Source organism: Nelumbo nucifera, chromosome 8 (genome assembly GCF_055504915.1).
Source record: "Nelumbo nucifera cultivar China Antique chromosome 8, China Antique-T2T, whole genome shotgun sequence".
Classification (NCBI taxonomy): domain Eukaryota; kingdom Viridiplantae; phylum Streptophyta; class Magnoliopsida; order Proteales; family Nelumbonaceae; genus Nelumbo; species Nelumbo nucifera.
The window spans coordinates 10,577,040-10,596,996 of record NC_142656.1 but is presented as its reverse complement, the minus strand read 5'-3'; the positions used below and the strand labels follow the sequence as shown (position 1 = coordinate 10,596,996).

Sequence of the window (19,957 nt, the reverse complement as noted above, 5' to 3'; positions counted from 1 at the left end):
ATTCTAATTAGTTCAAGTCCTTTGTGATCCAAGAATCAGGGGTGAGGCAAAAGAAGGGTGTACATGAGGCCTATTCGCCATACCATGAAAATCTTACAATTCCATAGGTTTGATACCACATCTCTTGTTTAAAGAGGTGATGTTGTCCAACCCAAGGTGTGTCGAACCAAACACGCAACAGATAATCCTACTAATTGGATAAAGCCGAGGTGGAAGGATGAGGTCATGCACCGAGGAGATCTATAAACAGGAAAGAGTTAAAGACCCAAGGATGAGGTCCAGTGGAGGAACTCCAATTCTCAAGTCAATAATGGGGTGATGTAGTCAGTCATGTTGGGTTGGATCGAGCCAAGGAGAACAGTAAGTGAGCAAGAGAGCTAGAACACTTAGAGAATTTTGAGAGTTGAATCCCCTTTACCTTGAGGAGAGATACCTTTAAATAATTGAGTGTCCGAGTTGTACCTAAACACGTTCCCTGTGGGATCATTGGGATGAGGCCGCCCACTGAGGTTTTCAGGGAGCTTTGCCTTCCCTAGCAAGGGCGCTTATCCTTGGGAAGCAGTGTTTATCCTTTTCCTTACGGGACTTCGCTTTTATCCAAGGTCTTCGTTGACGTAGTTATCCACACTTGTAGATGAGCAATACACTGACATGGTTTGAGGACGTCGGCCACGGAAGTGCTCACATGGTAGCTCCAACCAACTAGGGCATTGCTCGAACACTAGTCCCCCAGTTCTAAAGCGAGGAGTGAGGTGCTTAATCGTGATGCAATGGAAGAGTTCATGAAGTGCTCGACTGAAGAACTTAGTAGATTTCTCTAGATGGTCGAAGCTTAGTCAAACCAGGTCTAATGCTTCAGGTGTTCTGCACTATTTGCTTCGGTAAGATGTCTTCCTCTTCGTCCTCTTTTTCCTTCTTCCTGTTCCAATAGTTCCGCTTCGAGTAGTGAGTTTGAGTCGAGGCCTCAACTAGAGGTTGTCGAGCTTGTACTAAAGATTGATGCCAACATGGCCGAGGTCAAGGAGACCAAAGATGAGGTCGAGGTCGAGGAAACTGAATATGAGGCCAAGGAGGCCATGGTCAAGGAGACTGAAGGTAAAGTTGAATTGGACAAGGTCGAGGGGACCAAAGGTAAGGCCGAGTTGATCGAGTTGAGAAGCTCGAAGGTGAGGTCAAGTTGGCCGAGGTCGAGGAGACCGAAGGTGAATCCGAATTGCCCGTGGTCGAGGAGACTAAAGGTGAGGCTGAGTTGGTCGAGCTAAAGACATCAAAGGTGAGGTCGAGGAGACCAAAGGTGCGACTGAGTTGGTTGAGGTCGAGGAGACCGAAGGTAAGGTTGACTTGAGGTCTTGGGCTTAATGGTTATGTGGTCAAAGTCTTACAATAGCTGAGGTCGAGGACTTCATGGCTAGGTGGTCGATCCCATGCTGGCCGATGTCTTGGGCTTAATGGCTAGGTGGCCGAGGTTGCAGACTTCATTGCTAGGTTATTGGGGTCTCAGACTTGATGGATAGGTGGCCGAAGTCTTACGATGGCTAAGGTTGTGGACTTCATGGCTAGGTGCCCTCGATCTTATGCTAGTTGAGGTCTCGGGCTTAATGGATATATGGTTGATGTCTTACGAAGGCTGAGGTCATGGACTTCATGGCTAGGTGGCCTCGGTCTTATGCTAGTTGAGGTCTCGGTCTTAATGACTAGGTGGCCAAAGTCTTAGGATGGCCGAGGTTGCAGACTTCATGGCTAGGTGGCCTCGGTCTTATGTGGGCCAAGGTCTTGGGCTTGATTGTTAAGTGGCCGAAGTCTTATGATGGCCGAGGTTGTGGAGTTCATGACTAGGTGGCCTCGGTTTGATGTTGGCCAAAGTCTCAGGCTTGATGGCTAGGTGGCCAAGGTCTCGGGCTTGATAACTAGGTGGTCGAAGTCTTAGGATGGTTGAGGTCTTAGACTTCATGGCTAAGTATCCTCGGTCTTATGCTAGTCGAGGTCTCGGATTTGGTGGCTTAGGCGACCCCCAAGCCTAGTTGGTCGAGGTACTTCCAAGCTCTTAGGTTTCTTAGGGGGATTGGTGGAGCCTGGTCATCTTGGAGCTAGTCGGCTACTCCTTAATGGGTCAACCATGGTGTTCAGCTGACTCTTCCTTCAACACTAGGTTGAGGGGATTGCCATGGGTCCTTGTTTCCTTAAGGCCATTATGACACCATGAAGTGGTCTTCGTTGGTCATCCTCAGGCCATGAGTGGTGAGGACGTCGTTCCCGCTTCACCAAATCTAAGCTAGGAATCCAAAGTATTTGTGCTTGGCCGTTAGAGTTCAACCAGGTCACCATGGAGAGCACTTGGTGTGTGCAGTATGATAAACACATCAAGAAGTATCGAAGGATCTGCGGGGCTCCTTTTGGGTCCTCGACATGAGGATCAACCACTATAGGCACCCATGGAGCTGGTTGCACTACTGTAGGGAAAAGTCCTTACTGCCCCAATGCTTCTATCATTAGGATGAGGCCGTCAACCTTCTTCTGTAAAGTGTTGAATTCTTTAGTATTCACCTAGTTTTGCGGCTGAACTTCACGGGGGGAAAGCTGTGTCGAGAATGGGATCCCCGAGATTGGGAGTGAGCGTCAAAGCAGTCGAAGGTGTTTTTGGGATGCATGATCTCTTTCGGTGCACAAGGAGAGAGAAAATTAGAAATAGGATTTTTGTTCTAATTCCCACAGACGACGCCAATCTGACGTTGTCCAATTCGGGGTGTGCCGAACTGAACACACAACAGATAATCCTACCAATTGGACGAAGCCAAGGTGAAAGGACGAAGTCGTGCACCAAGGAGATCTACAAACAGGAAAGAGTCAAAGCTCAGAGGACGAGGTCCCTAGGAAGGCACTCCATTACTCAAGTCAATAATGGGGTGATGTAGTCGGTTGGGGCTGAGTTGGGTCGAGTCGAGGAGAATAGTAAGTGACCAAGAAAGCTAGAACTCTTAGAGAGTTCCAATAGTTGAAGCCCCTTTACCTTGAGGAGAAATGCCTTTAAATAATTGAGTGTCTAAGTTGTACCTAGACACACTCCTTATAGGGTCATTAGGATAAGGCCCCCCCACCTAGGTTTTCGAGGAGCTCCACCTTCACTAGCAAGGGCACTTATCCTTGGGAGGCATTGCTTATCCTTGTTTGTGCAGGACTTCTTTTCTATCTGAGGTCTTTAGTGATGTAGTTATCCACACTTGTAGGTGAGCAATGCGTTGACGTGGTCCGAGGACGTTTGCCACGGAGGTACTCATATGGCAGCTCCGACCAACTAGGGCACCACCCAAACAAGAGGTACCAAGTGACCATCTTGACTATTGGGTCATCAATTATTGATCGATGGGCGTAAGCAAGTGGATAAGTTTTACTTATAACCAAATAGAACTACTCTTGTGTTGGCCTTGAACCAACCCTACCATATTTGCTACAGAGTGGGGTTTAGTTCCAAATTCTTGGAACCAACCCCAACCCAAGCCAATTCTAGGGTCTAGGGGTTTACTCTACCAAATCGATTCAAAGAACCAACCTTGAAACTAAATTTGCCTTGAAAAAAATCCCAAAATACTTTGAGGATGTAAAGATTTGAACCCAAGCACAAATGGTTACAAAAAGAACATGATCATGTGTCTTCAATTTAATATTTGAATATATTAAGTAATGTAAAAGGTAATAATTACAAACTTTAAATTATAATGATAAATTTTGGACTTTATATTAATATATTATGATAATATACAAATTAAATTACTCAATTTAGTCAATAAAAATAGTATAAATTTTGGACCTTATTATTATTATTATTAAAAATCAAGTTTTTAAAGAACAAATTCCTCTTTTTTTAAAAAAGGGGTAAAGAAAGAATAGATTCCAGAAGTAGACTTGAAACCAATCTTAATAAATTAGGTTCCAGTTCCACCTATGTTCACCCCTACTAATTGATCTAGGAATGTTAGTGGTTTGAATAAATGCAATAAAACCTATATCAAACCAAACCAAATCAATTATTTAATGCTTGGATTTATATTACGTGCCCTAATTATAATGATGACATGATTAGTTTTGGTCGTTCCAAATCAATTAAATTAAAATCCAACTATGTATCAACAATTTTAAATTCAAAGGTAGGCATTTTCTAATGTAAATATGTATTATACTCCCAAGGCACCATGACTTTGTCTTGGACATATAATAATGTTAAAGTAATTGATAAAAAAATGGATAAATTATAGATTACCACCCTATATTGTGGATTATTGACACTTAGCCCATGGACTTTCATTTGTGAGAAAGACTCACCTTGAACTTTCACATTCAACACTTTGCTTTTACATTGTTGATGGCCTTAATGATAAAGGTAAAATGACAAAAATGTCCACATAAAGTTATGTGTTCTTTTGTATTTTTTTTTCTATCTTTATGTACTTGTATCTTTTTCTTTGCCTGCAATTTTTTGTATTTTATATTCTGTCAAGCTTTTTTTCTTTTGAAAATTTAGTATTTTCATTATTTCCCTCTCTTTCTTTATTAAACTATGCAATTTTCTATTTTTTTGTATTTTGTTTTTATTTATTTTCTTTTGATTGCATTTTATCAATTTTCTACAAAAATGGTCTCTTAAAATGATATAGGGGCAGTTTAAGGTTTTACAATATTTAAACATGCACATGACAATCGCATGAGAATCTTTTTTGAAGTTAACTGATATTCTTATGTTTGGCAATAAACGATGGGAAACCGAAAAGACCTCCATCCCATAAAGCTTGTAGAAGCTTGAAATGGCTGAAAATTAGGAAACTTCACTTCCCGTCTTTCCATGCCTAAAATTATTCATTTAATATCCCAATAGTCATGGTAAATCGGGATATCTATTAAAGACATGACCTATAAGCTCAATACGTCTTTTGGCTATATGGGCTATTGAAAGATTTTCTTCAAGGCCAAGTTTGGCAGTGCTTAAAAATATTATTTTGCGTAGGAACCACACTAATAAGCACTTATAGGCATTTAGGAAATAAGCTTGAAATAAGTGCTTATTTAAGAAGCCCGGAATTTCGACTTTATATTTGAACTTTACCTTCCAAAACACGAGTTAACTTTGGCTGTTGAGGGCCAACAGTCTATGCTGTTGAGAGAATTTTTAGGCTGGACACACTCACCAATTTGCGCCCATGTCTATGATTATGATTAAAAAAGAAATAGAGAGTAATTACTATTTTACCCCACTCTATGATAACGTGGCATTCCCAAAAAATATTCTTAACAGCAGAGGTTGTTGGCCCCCAACAGCCAAAGTTTATCCCCAAAACACTCCCTTTATTATATTTCAAAATGCCAAATAGTGCCCTTTGCTCGAAGAACACAGGATTGTCTCTCTATTCGATGAAACTTTCTTATCTGTTATTCTTCTCACAAACCCTATAGCAGAGGCAACACTACCCCAATCTCGAACCAGAAGCTCGTACATTCAAGTTGTGAACATTATTCTCTACTCTTTTTTTTTTTGGTTTTCTCATCTTCAACCGAACAATCACTACAGTCGTCCAATTCTATTACTTGTTTTTTTTTTTTTCCAGTGAATACCAATTTCTTTTTCCAAAATGTTAGGGGATTTTTCAAGCTTGAATCAGAAACTTGTGCATGCAATTGGTGAACATTCTTCTTGATGTGGAACTCTTAAAATGAGGGTTAAATTTATCTTTTTAAATGGATAAGTGCTTATTGAAAGGAAAAAAAAAAAAAAAAAAAACACCAAACACCCAACATGAAATAAGCACTTGAAAAAGCTTGGTGCCAAACACAAATAAATGATTTATTCCAATAAACACTTATACTTGCCAAACAGCACCTAATTAGACGCTTATGGCAGGGCAAAGTGTTGGTTGAAAATTCTGTGTAGGCCTTTGCTGCAAATGAAAGTTTGAATGGTTAAGTATCACCACCCCTCATAATATAGGGCTGCAGTCTGTAATTTATAAATAAATTTTTTCCAACCTCAAAAAAATAGTATTGAAAAATTGTGCCAACCCGAGCCCAACCCGATTTAGAATTAGGTTGGGGGTTCAACAGTTAGGATTGGGTCAGGGTTGACCTCAACCCGACCTAACCTGATCCGCTACTTAAAACCATGATTTCCCGGGTTTCCTGTCCTGTGAATATGGAGAGGCGTGGCTGGCTCAATTCGCGAAAACCTTTACTGGATTGGATTGGGCCAAACGATTTGTCCCAGATTTTGGGCCTAGGTCCAGATCAAGAAAACAAGTATGTAGTCAGCCCACTCTGGCCCCGAGTTGCGATTCCTAGCTAAAATGCGCTCATATCAGACCTCTCCAACCCTAAAACCCCGATCCGTCCTTCCAATATAAATACGACGTATTCCAGTAGAGCAACCTCTTGCGAAGCTAGGGTTTCTGAGCAACCGTGCTAATGGTGAGTTCGTCGCTTTCTAATCTCTCCATCTCACTGATTTTCTCCAAATTCCGATCTTTAGGAAAATCTACCTCTTTCTATTCCTTTTCTGCTGTTTAGGAATCGTATGAACCCTAACTTTTGATTTGATGCGAACAGGGAAAAGGTACAGGAAGCTTCGGTAAGAGGAGAAACAAAACTCACACTCTCTGTGTGAGGTGCGGGCGCCGCAGCTTTCACCTTCAGAAGAGCACATGCGCCGCTTGCGGGTTCCCTTCGAGCCGTATCAGGAAGTGTAAGCGAGCGATTGATCTACTCTCACATTTAGATTCTTTTGACACCGATTACTATTTGATGCATTGGCCATTCGATATTTATTTTCTCCTGATCAATTGCGGTTTTTGGTTGTTGTATTAGATAACTGGAGCGTGAAGGCGATCCGAAGGAAGACCACTGGAACAGGTCGGATGAGGTACCTTCGCCATCTCCCGCGCAGATTCAAGAGTAACTTTAGAGAAGGTAATCCGGCCCTTTATTTTCATTATTCTTCAGGATTTCTGTTCTGCTGAGGTATGCTTGATTGGTTTACTTTATAAGCTAATGTTGTTACTGTGTTTATTTTTCAGGTACTCAAGCAGCTCCAAGGAAGAAGGGAGCCGCCGCTTCTTAAGGTGTATGTGGACGTAATTTTGGTAGAGTCTGTTCTAGCTTCAGTCGTATTTGAATTATGAATACTGGTTTTTAAGATCCCCTCCGATGAGTGTTTTAGCAGTAGAAGTTTTGTACTGGAGATTAATTGTTTACTACTTTTATTAATCTTTGTTTCATTATTTGAAGCAATTGGTTTTCATTTTGAAATACAATTTGGATGTCTAATTCCAGAATCAACCTTTACTCTCACCTTTCTCTTATGCACTTGTTATTTTATTAATAGCATATATGTATGTTTACGTGGCCAATCAGTTGCAAGTGATTGCAGTGTAGGTTTCCAGAGGGAATATTGATGGTGAAATATTGGATAGTTCGAAGTAGGTAGAGTTGAAAAACGTGTTATTGGATAAAAATGATGGTGAAATATTGATGTTTCACTGGGAGTTTCGAGATGGACCCATGAGTTGGTATTGATAAATGTTATCAAGTCTTAAACGTGAGGGATGTCTCAGGGGTTGGAAGATTTGATTTGAATGAGTAATCTTGGTGGAAACAGGAATGTTTGTAGGGAAGTTGATTTTTCTCATCAGTGTGATGTTCATTCTGCCGGTTCTAAATTTAAAACTAGTGAATCCATGGGGTTTTTCTTCTCGCTTTCTAGTGATTAGATCTTTGCATATTGGGAGAAATGGTCTGTTTCCAAGTTCTCTAGGTTGCATCGTTTGAATGGACTTTGTTTGATTCTACAAACAAATATTTGATTATTGATTGATCATGAAAGATGCTGATTTGCCATTGATGCATGACAAAGTAGTTTAAGAAAGAAATTAAGGTGATGTTTAATGGACTTTGCTTGCATGACAAAGTAGTTTAAGAAAGAAATTAAGGTGATGTTTAATGGACTTTGCTTGCATGACAAAGTAGTTTAAGAAAGAAATTAAGGTGATGTTTGGCATTGATGCTGATTTGCCAGAAATTGGTGCCACGTCTGATCCACATAGAAATTGAAGAACCATTGGTTTTTTTCATGTTTGGTTGGCCAATTATGCTGATTTTTGGGAAATCAGCAAAAAATTGATCCTTGAAATTGGCTTGGGTGAGGGGGATCACCACATTTGGGGAGGGTGTTTGGTTCCTTTTATGTTTATGGGTGAGGGACTGAAGGTTTCACTCTAAAGGTTCTTTACTCTCCATCTCAGATTAATACCTATTAAAGTGTGTTCAACATCAGCATTTGGTTTCAAGAAACACTGGGGCGTCAGGGGAAACAAGAATTTGATGTTTTCCTAAATGCCCCATGCACAAAAATCAAAGTATTGTTTTCTTCCATTTATTTGATAAACTGTAAAACCAAACAGTTTTTCATTTTGTTTCATATGCAATAGATGCCACCTGTCTATGTGGTGGTGTTTTTTCAATAAATGCCAACGGAACCAAATACATACTTGGTGATTCCCTGATTTACAAGCAACTTTGATTTTGTTGGGTGAGGTAGCATCCTATGTGGCAGGGGCGAGGTGTTCTAGTGGTTCAATGAAAAATAATCTCTTGAAAATCATTGCCTAACAATCTTAAAAGTGATTTTTAAAAAATCGGCATGCATGTAGGAAATGGTACTAATAACAAAAAATTATTTCAATAATCACAGATTTTCATAAAATCAGCAAGTGTGAGGAATCATCATCGAAGCCATACATCAGCTAAGCTTTTGGAAGTCATTTGTATGAGTAAAATCTTGTGTATCATCTGTTCTGTACTGTGCTGAGGCTTTGATCTTAATAATAAGTCTAAGTTGAACTGGCTTCATTGAATGTCACATTTTTTCACCAAGCTCTTTTCTCGGAGGATTAGTTGGAGTGGGCCTGCCTACGAGGGCTACGGCCTACGACTGAAATTGTTGCCGTTACGCATTGCAGCCATGTCTTTTGCCGGCATAATGAATACTATGTCAGAATGAATGTTAATTAAATGCTAGATCAGAAAGTTACGTTACTGTAATTAATTAAAATGGATGACGGAGCATAGAGATAGATAATGGCTGGGGTGTCTGAGCTCCGAGACTTTGTCGTGAGTTAAGCCTTGGGATGTGTTGCTTACCTTGTTAGAGAAGTGCATTCTGAGGTGAGCTGAACCGTCATTCTTCCTAGAAAGAACTTTTTAGATTTTCAGGCCAACCATAAAGCTAATAAAGGGGCTCAAGCGGTTTGACCCCATTAATCATTGTACTATCGAATTGATGTGATCAGCTTCAGCTCTTTCGCATGCTCGGCATGGTTAATGATTTGATCCAGAAACCGTAGTGCGTGTCTGGGTCTACTCTGGTTCAAAGTATCAATACACAAAAATTCTGAACGCCCTTGATCTAATCTGAACCGAGACCAAAGAATGTGTGATAGTGCACTTCGAAAAAAAAACATTTAGGATGGGTATGAGACCTTGAATGAACCTTGATTCGGTTCTGATAGCATAGCGTAGCTGTTAAACTATTTATAGCTCAGTAGATGATGTGTTCAACCTGATCAATGACTTGGGTTTGGGACCTTGGCTAGTGCCAAAAATAGGGGCATCAACAAAAAATGAAATAATTGTCATCACAATTAAAATGGCTTTTTTTTTTTTTCAAGTTTTCTTTTGTCTCCATGATGCTACCCAACAGGGGGGTAGGGGTAACTCATCCCCCAAACCCATAACCTCCCAAACTCCGGTGCATGCGGCATTTGATCCAAGTTAACACCTTGAAATCAAAGTGACACTGGAAGAAGCGAATTCACTCTAAGGCAGGGTCTCATTAACAACTAGTCAACTATTTCCGCTAATGAACAATATAATAATATCCCCAGAATCCTCGATTTGTTGAACCTGCCTAGTAGCCTATCTTGAAATTGAAGGCGGCTACTCAGGAGCCGAGGATTTAAGGGAGATGTCAGATGTGGGACTGATCAGTGATAACGAACTTAAACCACCTTGGCCCAGCCAGCATTTGTAAATATGGACAACAAGATTGCGAAATTAAGTTTCAGCCTTTCAGGATTTGGTTCTGGTTGTCTTTTGCCACGGGGGGGGGGGGTGGTTATTGCTTATTTCTTTTTCCCCAGGTAATAGTAATACTAAAATACAGCACGAGATCCGGTATTGTCGTATTGGTATTTTGCTTGCACAATCGGCTTTGCAGTTGCAAGCAAATAAATATGCATGAGCCTCCTGCGTCTGCTTGGATTGGACCCTTTAAAGCTTTACTTAGTCACTTAAAAAAAAAAAAAAGTATAAAATTATAGTTAGTGCCCGCAACACATTCATTTGTAAGGTGTCTTGATGCTATTATCTCTACAGTGATTACACCACACCGACAACGAAGAGGACGATTGTGTAACAAAATTAGAAGAAGCTCCGTCCATGTCAGGGGCCAACTAAAGAGGGATAATCAGTCTCTGACGCTGGGTCATGCAGATGCAGTGCCAGAAACATTTTATAAGGTGACATCCGTGGGGAGCACTGAGCAGCACAGAATGAATATTAAGGTTCATGGCAGCATTGCCATCATTCATCATCCCACCACCCAAATTACAATAGCACTTTCTGGCACTCTTCTAATAAGACTAGCAGGATGAATAGAGAAAAAGCCCGACTTACTTCCCTAGTGTCTGAGCCAGTAATTTCGAAGCTGAGCCATGTGCAGTAGTATTTCTTCGCGACCTTGATTGGTAACACTGCTGGTCATAATCCATGGTGGTGCTGCTTGGAAGAACTCACGAATAAGCTCTTGGAAGTCTTGCACATTCTCTTCAGGTCTTTTCCCTCCATTCCTTTTCTTCTTCCGCTTATCGCATTTGGTGAAGATCAATGTCATGGGGATCTGGTGGAATATAGAGAAAAGGAAAGAAAATCAACTAAGCGTTACTACACCACATCTTCCCTGCAACTCATCATGAGTGAAGTGAAGAAGACAGCTTCATCAAATAAAAGCAAACCAATGCAACATACTTTCTCTGTGTCTGGTAGAAAAATGAACAATTAATAGAGAGGTAATGATGCGGGCAAAAAAGTCTGTCAAAACTTTCCATATAAAAAAGATATTACTTGATTCTTGAAACAATAAAATTATGTTATTTTCTTCTACATAACCCAGATAGAGAAATGCTACTAAACATTAACTTTCTGTAACTCCTTGAATTATTTGCCCTACAGACAAGACGGGACCATGAAGAATACATGTCCAACTCCAACCTTGTCTTAATAGTGTGTCTTTTCATGACTCCACCGTGTGTCTGTAGGCAAAGTTTACAAGCATTTTGCAAACAAATAAATTTTACCTGGTTCTGGCCCAGCCAACTGGCATACTCAAGATCAATCTTTTTTGCAGGAATGCTTGCATCTATAAGGAGGAATACAGAGACAAGTGTTGACCTATTGAGGAAATAGTCTTTGGTAAATTTATCCCAATCTGTGCGAAGTTCCTGTGGTGCAGCTGCATATCTTCATCAAAATATATGCTTAGTTTTTAGTTATAAGAATGGGAAATATAATAATAAAAAAACAGTAATGGATAATAAATAATGGAATAGCTACAGATAATGATGGCCATTTTTGGTATTCAGGATAGAGAAAGATTGGGCAATTTCAGAAGATGTAAGTGCATATATAAGCAGAATAAAAAGAGGAACAACATGGAATCTCATAGAAATTTTAAAATGTTTTTTTTCCTGTCACATCTTCAAAATATGATATCTAAAGAAATGTATACAAATGTATGTGCTCAAGCCCTAAAAACAAAAGTAAACTTGAGGAGATTAAGGGAGGCCCCACACCTCCCATTCCAGCATTCCCTAGAAGGCTTGAAATATCTCCAGTCATAAACATTTACGACTCTAACTAAGAGGTATTAACCATGCCATTCACAGTTTCCTTGTCAACATTATTGAATATCCCAATGGCAGAGAGAGAAGTGCAGATTATAAAAATTGTATTGCTGATCTTACCCATATCCAGGCAAATCCACTAGGTACCAGCTATCATTTATCCGGAAATGGTTGATGCATTGTGTCTTCCCTGCAAGTAAAGAAAGAACTCTTATGCGGTTAACCTTATAGGCATGAACATTTCAAAGAACTAAAAACTAGCTCAAGGCTGAAAGAATATATATTTTTTTCAAAGACAAAGAATATTATGGTCAAGAGCAATATTACTTCTTTAAATGTATGCTCAAATTTGAAAAATGTCTGAAAGGGGGATTTCCCATGAGATTCCCAGAAAAAAAAGGCTACACTGCTGCACTGTAGGATAGATATGATCCCAAAGAACAAAATTTCTAGCTTCAGGTAGGGAAGAAATTCAAGGTTTAAGAATTGGAGTTTAAGCAAGTTGTTAAGACACAGGCAATCCTCTCAAGATCATACATGGCATTTAGCTGTTGTAGCCAACATTTCTTTAAGCAACGTGATACATTGTCATGGTACATGATTTATTCGGAATAAATCTCTGAATCATCAATCAAACATAACGTAACATATATTCCTAACAAACTTCCAAGATTATCTACAAATTATGCTTGGACAATGAATTAGGTTTGATGCTTGTGGTTCCTTCAACATAAGTTGGGATGATTAGGAAAAGTGCCTCTTTCTTCCTTGATACGTAACCATTTTGATACTGTTGTCCATATCCAATGATGGTCTTCCTTTTGTCTTGATAGGTTTACCTGATATAGGCTAGGTGTAAGAGATCCAATTTCCAGGTTATTAACCTTTTTTTTTTTTTGATAAATTTCCAGGTTATTAACATGCCTCCTGAACCTTTTGAAACTCCACCATAACTTCATTACTATCTTCAGAATAGCTACTCAAGGCAAACTGTAGGACCAATAGATTACAAAGATGCATGCATAATTTCATCTTCCCTTACATAGATAATAGTAGGTATAGAAGCATATGCAAGTTAAAAAATAAACTAAATATACAAAATGAGGTAAACCTTCTTGTGTTCCATCAATATTTTTCTTTCCAATCTGGAATAAAAAAAAGAATAAAGAACAAAGGTGGGTTGCGCATCCAAGAGTGATGCCATGGAGGGATTTGATAAATAATTCCAATAGACTTTTTTTTTTATAATCATTCCAGTAGACCACTTTGGCTCTAGAAAGCTTCTATTGTGCTTGTGTGTTTGTGCTGCAGTCCCTGTATGTGCAGAGAGAGGAAATAGTATATATTCGTGTGCATGCATGTGCTTTGTTGGGGGAAGGAAGTTCTTGATCAGCTCAACTAGCAAATCTCCCTCAACATCCAAACTTGTTTCCTGTTTCTGCCATGTGGAGAAACCCTCTGGCTGATCTGAATAGTCCATTGGATTACAGACCTTTTGGACCTGCCACATATTCACTACCTAGTCAAATGTCAACCTTATATTCCATTGCCTACCCAAGTTATATGAACCGTCCAAAGTCTCATTTGAAAAAAGGCCATCAAAGAAGGGCTTATTTTGTCTATGTAACAAGGGTTTAAAGCTAAAAGTTTCCCTATGAATATAAGGCGTTAGAAGGAAATTTGTGGTCCTATTGAGCCCCAAAATATATTATCATGTAGCAGGTCCCTGGGAGACAGGGAGGGTATTAGATGCATATTTATACTTTCATATACAGCCCTCAGAAGCACCTGACCTTCAATAAAACAGGAGAAATCACCAGGGAAGTCTTTGGGATATAAGACAAATAGAGTATATCCATACTTGTAAAAAAATGACGAAGTCTAGATACCTATTCGCTTCGCCCTCAAGGTCCAAGCATAACATAGTCAACAGACTCAAAGCTGCAAAGGCCAGTTTCACAAAGGAAACAAGTTGCCTTCCATGGCCAATGAAACACATCGTTGACTTATGGATTCATGTAGATGAGTCCCATGTAAAATTGATATTCCCACAACCAAGACCTATTGGATAAATCTAATTCCACTAAGCAAGCAGGAATTTAACAATACATCATGACTCCATGCCCAATTCCTTGATGTGTCCCTTAATGTTTTTGCTAGTTCCCAACACCTTTCTCCTGTCTCCGTCCAAGTTTCCATGTCCCCACATGCTTCTGTTAATTACATGAAAACATTTCCTCATTTAATCATTCTACTTAAGCTATTTCTTTCATCTCAAGTTCGTGGTTCTCAAGTGAAACTATCAAGACTTGTTGATGTTGGTGGTGGGTATATGTTTTAATGAATCAATTGAAACATAAAAAATCTCACCATTATCCTATGAGCTGTTTCAATATGTCTGCATCCTCACTTCTGTTTGCATTTTTTTATTCATTTGATCTTCCAAATTGCATCTTAATTCATTATCTCATCTGGCATTTATTTTCATGCTTTTAGTAATACTTTTTTCTTCACTCTTTTTCATCACTCAAGCCAATCTGCATAAAGAATATAAACGACTACCCTACCACCTCATGTAAATCCTATTCCCAGCAAAATAAATTAGCTTATCCACTGTTGCTTAAAAAATAAAGAAAATGAAAAACTAGTTTATCCAATGTCTACCTTTTCAAGAGCTTGTGTCATTGTAATTAATGGCAAAAAATGAATATACCAATTATCACACTAACTAGTTGCTACCAAGAGTTTTAGGCATGTGGATACACTGCAACTAATCTCAGTAAAAATTGAAGAAACCAAGCAAGAGAAAGAGACGGGGCTACCAACCAGGCTTCTTCGAAGTGAGCGCAAGCCGCTTCCGCCTAACTAGGGAATTAAGCAGTGACGACTTTCCAACATTTGACCGGCCGACAAGAGCAAACTCAGGCAGCCCATCCGAAGGGCAGTGCTCCGTCCGCGTACTGCTCTTCACAAACTCCGCCTGCGTTATCTGGGCGTCCCTTGCATACTTGCTAAGAACTATGTTTGAACCCTTCAACACCCTAGTGCTCAGCGGAGTAGACCCAGATGAAATATCGGTTTCCGGAGGAACAAAAAGTTTTTCGAGGGGAATTTCAATCTGGGGCTCCTCTGGAATCACCAAATGGTTGTGAATATCGCTTTGGGTATCTTCTGAAATCTCGGCAATCGAAGAAAAGTGCGAAATTGAGAGCGATTGTGAGGGGATAGCAGATTTGGCTATGCAACTGTATGTAGAAGTAGTGGGCAATCTTGTTTTGGGAAGAAGGAAAAGATGGGCATAAAGAGAAGACGATGGGACGGAGAAGGGGGTGTAGAAACGCGGGAGTTGAGTGAGAAACGTCATGTCTCAAGTCTACTGGTTTTATTCCTTCACTCCGTGAGGAAATATTAGCGATGCTTAGGCAGGAGGAGGAGGAGGTTAAGCTTGTTATGGCACCAAGCTTATGGAAAGCAGCGGCTTTTAAGAGGGAAGAGATGTCAGCTGGTAGTAGAAGGGCAAGAAGCAGATTCAAAAAGCTTCTCAATACTCCATAGTTCAAGTAATGTTAGAGACAAAGCTTTGTATAGGGGAAGTGGTTTTCAATTTTACCGGCAAAGAGGGTGGATGAAATCACGACAAATTCATTGTTCCCTCCTGGTTCGTGTTAGCGAAGAATCTGTTCAAGCGACTAGCAATGTAGATTTTTCACCATTTTAAGCCAAATGGAATATGGACCCTCTTCGAGCAAAAAGGATATTTTGCTTTTGGGTAAATTACTCAACCCTCCCCTGTTTGTTCCGAAAAATGCTTTAACTTCCCCTTCACTTTTTAAACTTCTTAAAATTTCCCCCTCAATATTTTCGAGAATTATACAAATAGGCCCTTTCTGTTTGTTGGACAATAAGAATTAACCACAATGACAAGTTGACAACATACCACCATCAAGTCTGTCATCTGTTGATTCAATGGTGATGGTTTTGATATCTATGCCCTCTTAGCCATTTCAAAGCCTGAGATTAGAATTTTCAGCCTCCGGGATATGGGCTCACTCAAAGCATAAACATTCTAATCTTCAAATTACACATTTAAGGCATCTGAAGATTATTGACAAAAGCAACAAAGTTTTTATCTGCCGAGGAGTTTTAATGCTTCTAATGGTTAATGCTTATTAAATCAGGAGGGCTTACAATCTTTGGTTATTTATACAGGTATCTACAGGAGGCCTCCATGTTTAGTTAAAAATAATGTAACTTAAACACTGCACCATGGAGATTATTATACCATCTTTGCATTCTTAATAAATTGACAAACTTCAGAAGCAGCCTGAGAGACCCAGTTCAACGCAGTGCTGAAAAAGAGCTCCCAGAGCCAGAGATCAAATGCCAGGACTAAGGAGAAGATGAGCAATGCCACAGTCTGGTACCTATTCAGTGGCCAACCTGATAGTTTGGCTAAAGTCTTCAGGAATGGGAATGATTGACTCTCAAGTTCCCGGTTCCTTATGGACCATGCTGTTATCCATTGAACTTGTGATGGTAGCAGACCAAGTTCCTCATGTAACCTCCTACCCAAGTCTGGCATGTGCCCACCCCCATACAACACCGCAATCTTATTGTGTCCTTCATCAATGGCCCTCTTCAATGCCTCTATTGCAACTTTGTTCCTCTCACCAAGGATAACAGATTTCTCTTCCACATCTGCTATTGCCCGTGCGAACCTTCATGAGCAATACAGATGTTAGTTCATTGAGAAACATGCCTTTCCCTTAAAAACTGTAGCAAAAAATGTGATAACTGACTATGAGAGCAGGCAATCAATAGTGCAAGGCATCTTCAATACTTCACAAATTTATCTCAGCAGTAAGCACCTAGTGAATAAGGCACCACTGGATCCAATGGTCTTTTAACTTTTAGCCATTGATTGATGTAGATTCATTCCAAAACAATTATAATACTACAGACAAGGAGTAGAATGATGGTAGTAAATTTCCAACTTAAAAGGCAACGAGTACTCGTTAGCCCTCCTCTCAGGAAAAGGAGATAAAATGATTTTTATGTTTAAAGTAAATTCAGAAACCACCAAAATTAAGCCTGGATAGCACATGGGATATTCATGTAGTTTTTATGAACATTAGGGAGGGAAACTTTACACTTACTCAGAAGTTATCCTCTTTGCCAAGAAAACTTTCATTGCAGCACCAAAATCAAGCATGGACAGTGCCTCCACCTCTGGATATTCAGATGTCTCATTTTGCAGATCTAAGCAGATGCTTCTTATAATGAGAAGGCCAACAAGGGGCATGGGTAGCACACAGGAAGCCCATAGAAGCTTGGATTTCCAAGGACCAAGATCTACAGGACTACTAACTGGCTGCACTATGGCCTTCATAGATTTAAGGCTCATTTCTCTGGAAAATGTAAAGAAGTTCTCACCTCTTTCCAGCTGAAACAGATGACAAAGTATAATCAAAGACATCAACTAAGAGGCTACCCATAGATATTGTGTCATTATTAACATTCCAAGAGCAGAAAAATGTTATTGTATGCAAATTAACTGTGCTTAGACATTTTTAATGCCAGAATTAACCACTTCATGCCAAATTTGCTCTTGTAAAGTTAAATTTTAAAACTATACCAGCCTCTAGGAAGAGGAGAAATGAGAGGGGAACTTATGTATGAGAGAAATCATTTGCTGCTTCAACATGCAATTCTATTGCATATAGATGGAAACATCATACAAATTTTCTTGCCTATCTAGATAAAAAGTAAAAATTATTATGTAAACTGGTCAAGAAGTACCATTATAAATATAAAATAGTCAACTATTCTGGAGGCCTCTATTAGACAACGTCCTTAGTATTTCCATTAATGCTGTTAACTCAACTCAGCTAAGCCTTGTCCCAACTCCCAACTATATAGGATTTGTATTTCTATTGATGCTGTATTGCTTTTAATATCCTCAATGCATGTGTGCTTATGTACAGACTTTAAAATAGAGAATATTGATCATAGAAAAAAGTGATACCTGTAGAACCTTGAAGGACTCATAGTCAAGGTCCGCATGGTACCAATTTTCACCCTGATAGTCAAGACAGTCCAATTGGAAGTCAAGAGTAAGAATTCGAGCCATTTTCCGTTGAATGCATCTAAGAATATTGAATCCATGTGATCTTGAACCTTTCAGTTTTTTGGTAGCAGTTGGGTTTCTACTATTTTCTAAGCTCTCTCTGCTTGCAACCATCTCATAAAGAACGCAGTCATAGTGTTCAAGTTCCTCCTGAAGGGTCACAAAATACCTGCATGCTGAGATTAGCATCATTCAAACTAGAATTTTGTAATTTAAAAAAAAAAAATCCAACAACAGAAGAAAAAAAATATATGCCAAGAAATTTTGCTGAAACAAAATTTCAAATTATCACCTCTTTTCTTACACAAGTTTGAACTAGAAAATAATCTTGGTTCAGAGCAAGTTTAGAGATTAAACATATGATAATGATGTTGGGAATCAAGATGGTTGTAAGATTCAACAAACTTCAGAGAAGTCTTGACAAGGAGGAAATGGGAAGGGACTTGGTTCATTCCCTGAACCTTCCACGAATGATTCAACAATGTTTAACTTTGGAAATAAACAAAAACACCTAATCGACTTAAACCACACCAACCTTCAACAGAAGAAAATATTCTTATCCAGCTTAAATCTAATACTACAACACTGTGAGATATGAAAGGAAACAAAACAAATCAGATAAAAAAGCATACTCTTTATCTGCGATGTGTATTGTGGACACCAAATCAACCTGCAGAAACAAAACATCAGCTGATAAGTAGCATCTTCAAGAAGAATGTTAAAAAACTTATTACTTAACTGGCCTTTAATATATATAGGAACTAGGCAACTGATTAAGTTTAGGAAACACAATCCTTTGAAATCCACTTGAATTGAAACAGGTCTTCAATATTCTTGCCCCCTCCCCCCCCGGGTTCTTGGGTTGTTCTTTTTCACTTCAAATGTTCAATAAATCCTACTCTTTTGTTGTCGATAGCTTCCATACTAACATTACGTGGATAAAAGAAAAAAAAAGGTGAAGAAATAAGAGAATTGCAGCACACACCTGAAGAAAAGGCCGAAGAGAGCACGGGAACTTCTTTCTGTAGCTGACAACTGCCGTCTGCAACTCACCATTGCTTCCCCCGTTCCCTCTTTGGAATCTCATGAAATCAGCAATGGAATTATTCTCAGGAAAGTTATTGGAAGCACCATCTTCGATTGGTTTCTGCGAAAAAGCTCCAATCTCCAAAGCTCGGGGAGCAAAGCGGAAAGAAACTCGTTTCACGCCTTTGGGTTTCCATTTCGAGACTTCCAATGATCTGCTCTTTGTAGTAGTCGTAGTAGTAGCAGCAGCAGCAGTTGCCGAAGGTGATTCGTCATTGGAATAGGATGGAAACGAAGATGTGGAGGACAAGATGGAGATAGCACCACAGACCATAGCCGGTGACTGGTGTAACTGTGTAAGTAGATAGACGAATAGAACACACAGAGAAGCCCAGAAAACCAGGAAAGAGAAGAAAGAGAAGGCCTGGTCTACGGTCTATTGATCTCTCCCAATCATAGTCTCCTCTCCCCTTGCACAACTGCTGCTATCCAAAAAATTTCTGTTTATAGACCGGTTAGGATGTTGCTAAAAGCTGCACTCACGTTTAACTGTACAAGTAACGTCCACTTTGAAAAAACAATGGCAGTACCCTATTTTTAACTAGTAAGAATGTTTTTTAGAACATTTTGCTTGCACGTAAGCATGAAGCTGAGTGAGGATCTTTGAATCCGAAGCTACCGTCCGTTATACGGCCGCGAAAAATACATCGGACGGCTGGAAAAGAATTAGTGAGTGGAGTATAGTATATATAACACAATGCAGCAGAATCTAATGGCTGGAAACCGTTCGATCCTTCTTTCTGCATTAAGACACCTTATTGCTGATTCAGGAGTGAAAATAAACTGCACAGGAAGTCTTCTACGCATCTGC

The 19,957-nt window shown here is 39.5% G+C and overlaps 3 protein-coding genes across 4 annotated transcripts; 1 reads left to right on the top strand and 2 right to left on the bottom strand.

The window, feature by feature from the left end:
- The first annotated feature begins 6,309 nt into the window (after positions 1-6,309).
- Positions 6,310-7,326, top strand: LOC104592204 (large ribosomal subunit protein eL37z). Its single transcript, XM_010251431.2, has 4 exons — positions 6,310-6,447; positions 6,586-6,721; positions 6,844-6,945; positions 7,053-7,326. The coding sequence occupies exons 1-4, from the start codon at positions 6,445-6,447 to the stop codon at positions 7,094-7,096; spliced, it is 285 nt and encodes a 94-aa protein (XP_010249733.1). The 5' UTR covers positions 6,310-6,444; the 3' UTR covers positions 7,097-7,326.
- A 3,043-nt stretch (positions 7,327-10,369) lies between these two features.
- LOC104592202 (P-loop containing nucleoside triphosphate hydrolases superfamily protein) lies at positions 10,370-15,620 on the bottom strand. The gene is made up of 4 exons (XM_010251428.3): positions 14,760-15,620; positions 12,054-12,123; positions 11,388-11,550; positions 10,370-10,930 (listed from the first exon to the last, which is right to left on the bottom strand). Exons 1-4 carry the CDS (start codon positions 15,295-15,297, stop codon positions 10,712-10,714), a joined length of 990 nt encoding a protein of 329 aa, XP_010249730.1. The 5' UTR covers positions 15,298-15,620; the 3' UTR covers positions 10,370-10,711.
- Positions 15,621-16,083: 463 nt separating this feature from the next.
- Positions 16,084-19,563, bottom strand: LOC104592203 (uncharacterized). 2 transcript variants are annotated; one of them, XM_010251429.3, is made up of 5 exons: positions 19,046-19,563; positions 18,693-18,730; positions 17,959-18,229; positions 17,090-17,376; positions 16,084-16,651 (listed from the first exon to the last, which is right to left on the bottom strand). In XM_010251429.3, the coding sequence occupies exons 1-5, from the start codon at positions 19,418-19,420 to the stop codon at positions 16,210-16,212; spliced, it is 1,413 nt and encodes a 470-aa protein (XP_010249731.1). In that variant the 5' UTR covers positions 19,421-19,563; the 3' UTR covers positions 16,084-16,209. The 2 variants fall into 2 exon arrangements, with proteins under 2 accessions (XP_010249731.1, XP_010249732.1); XM_010251430.3 differs by having other exon boundaries at positions 17,959-18,236; positions 19,046-19,248.
- Between the last annotated feature and the right edge of the window lie 394 nt (positions 19,564-19,957).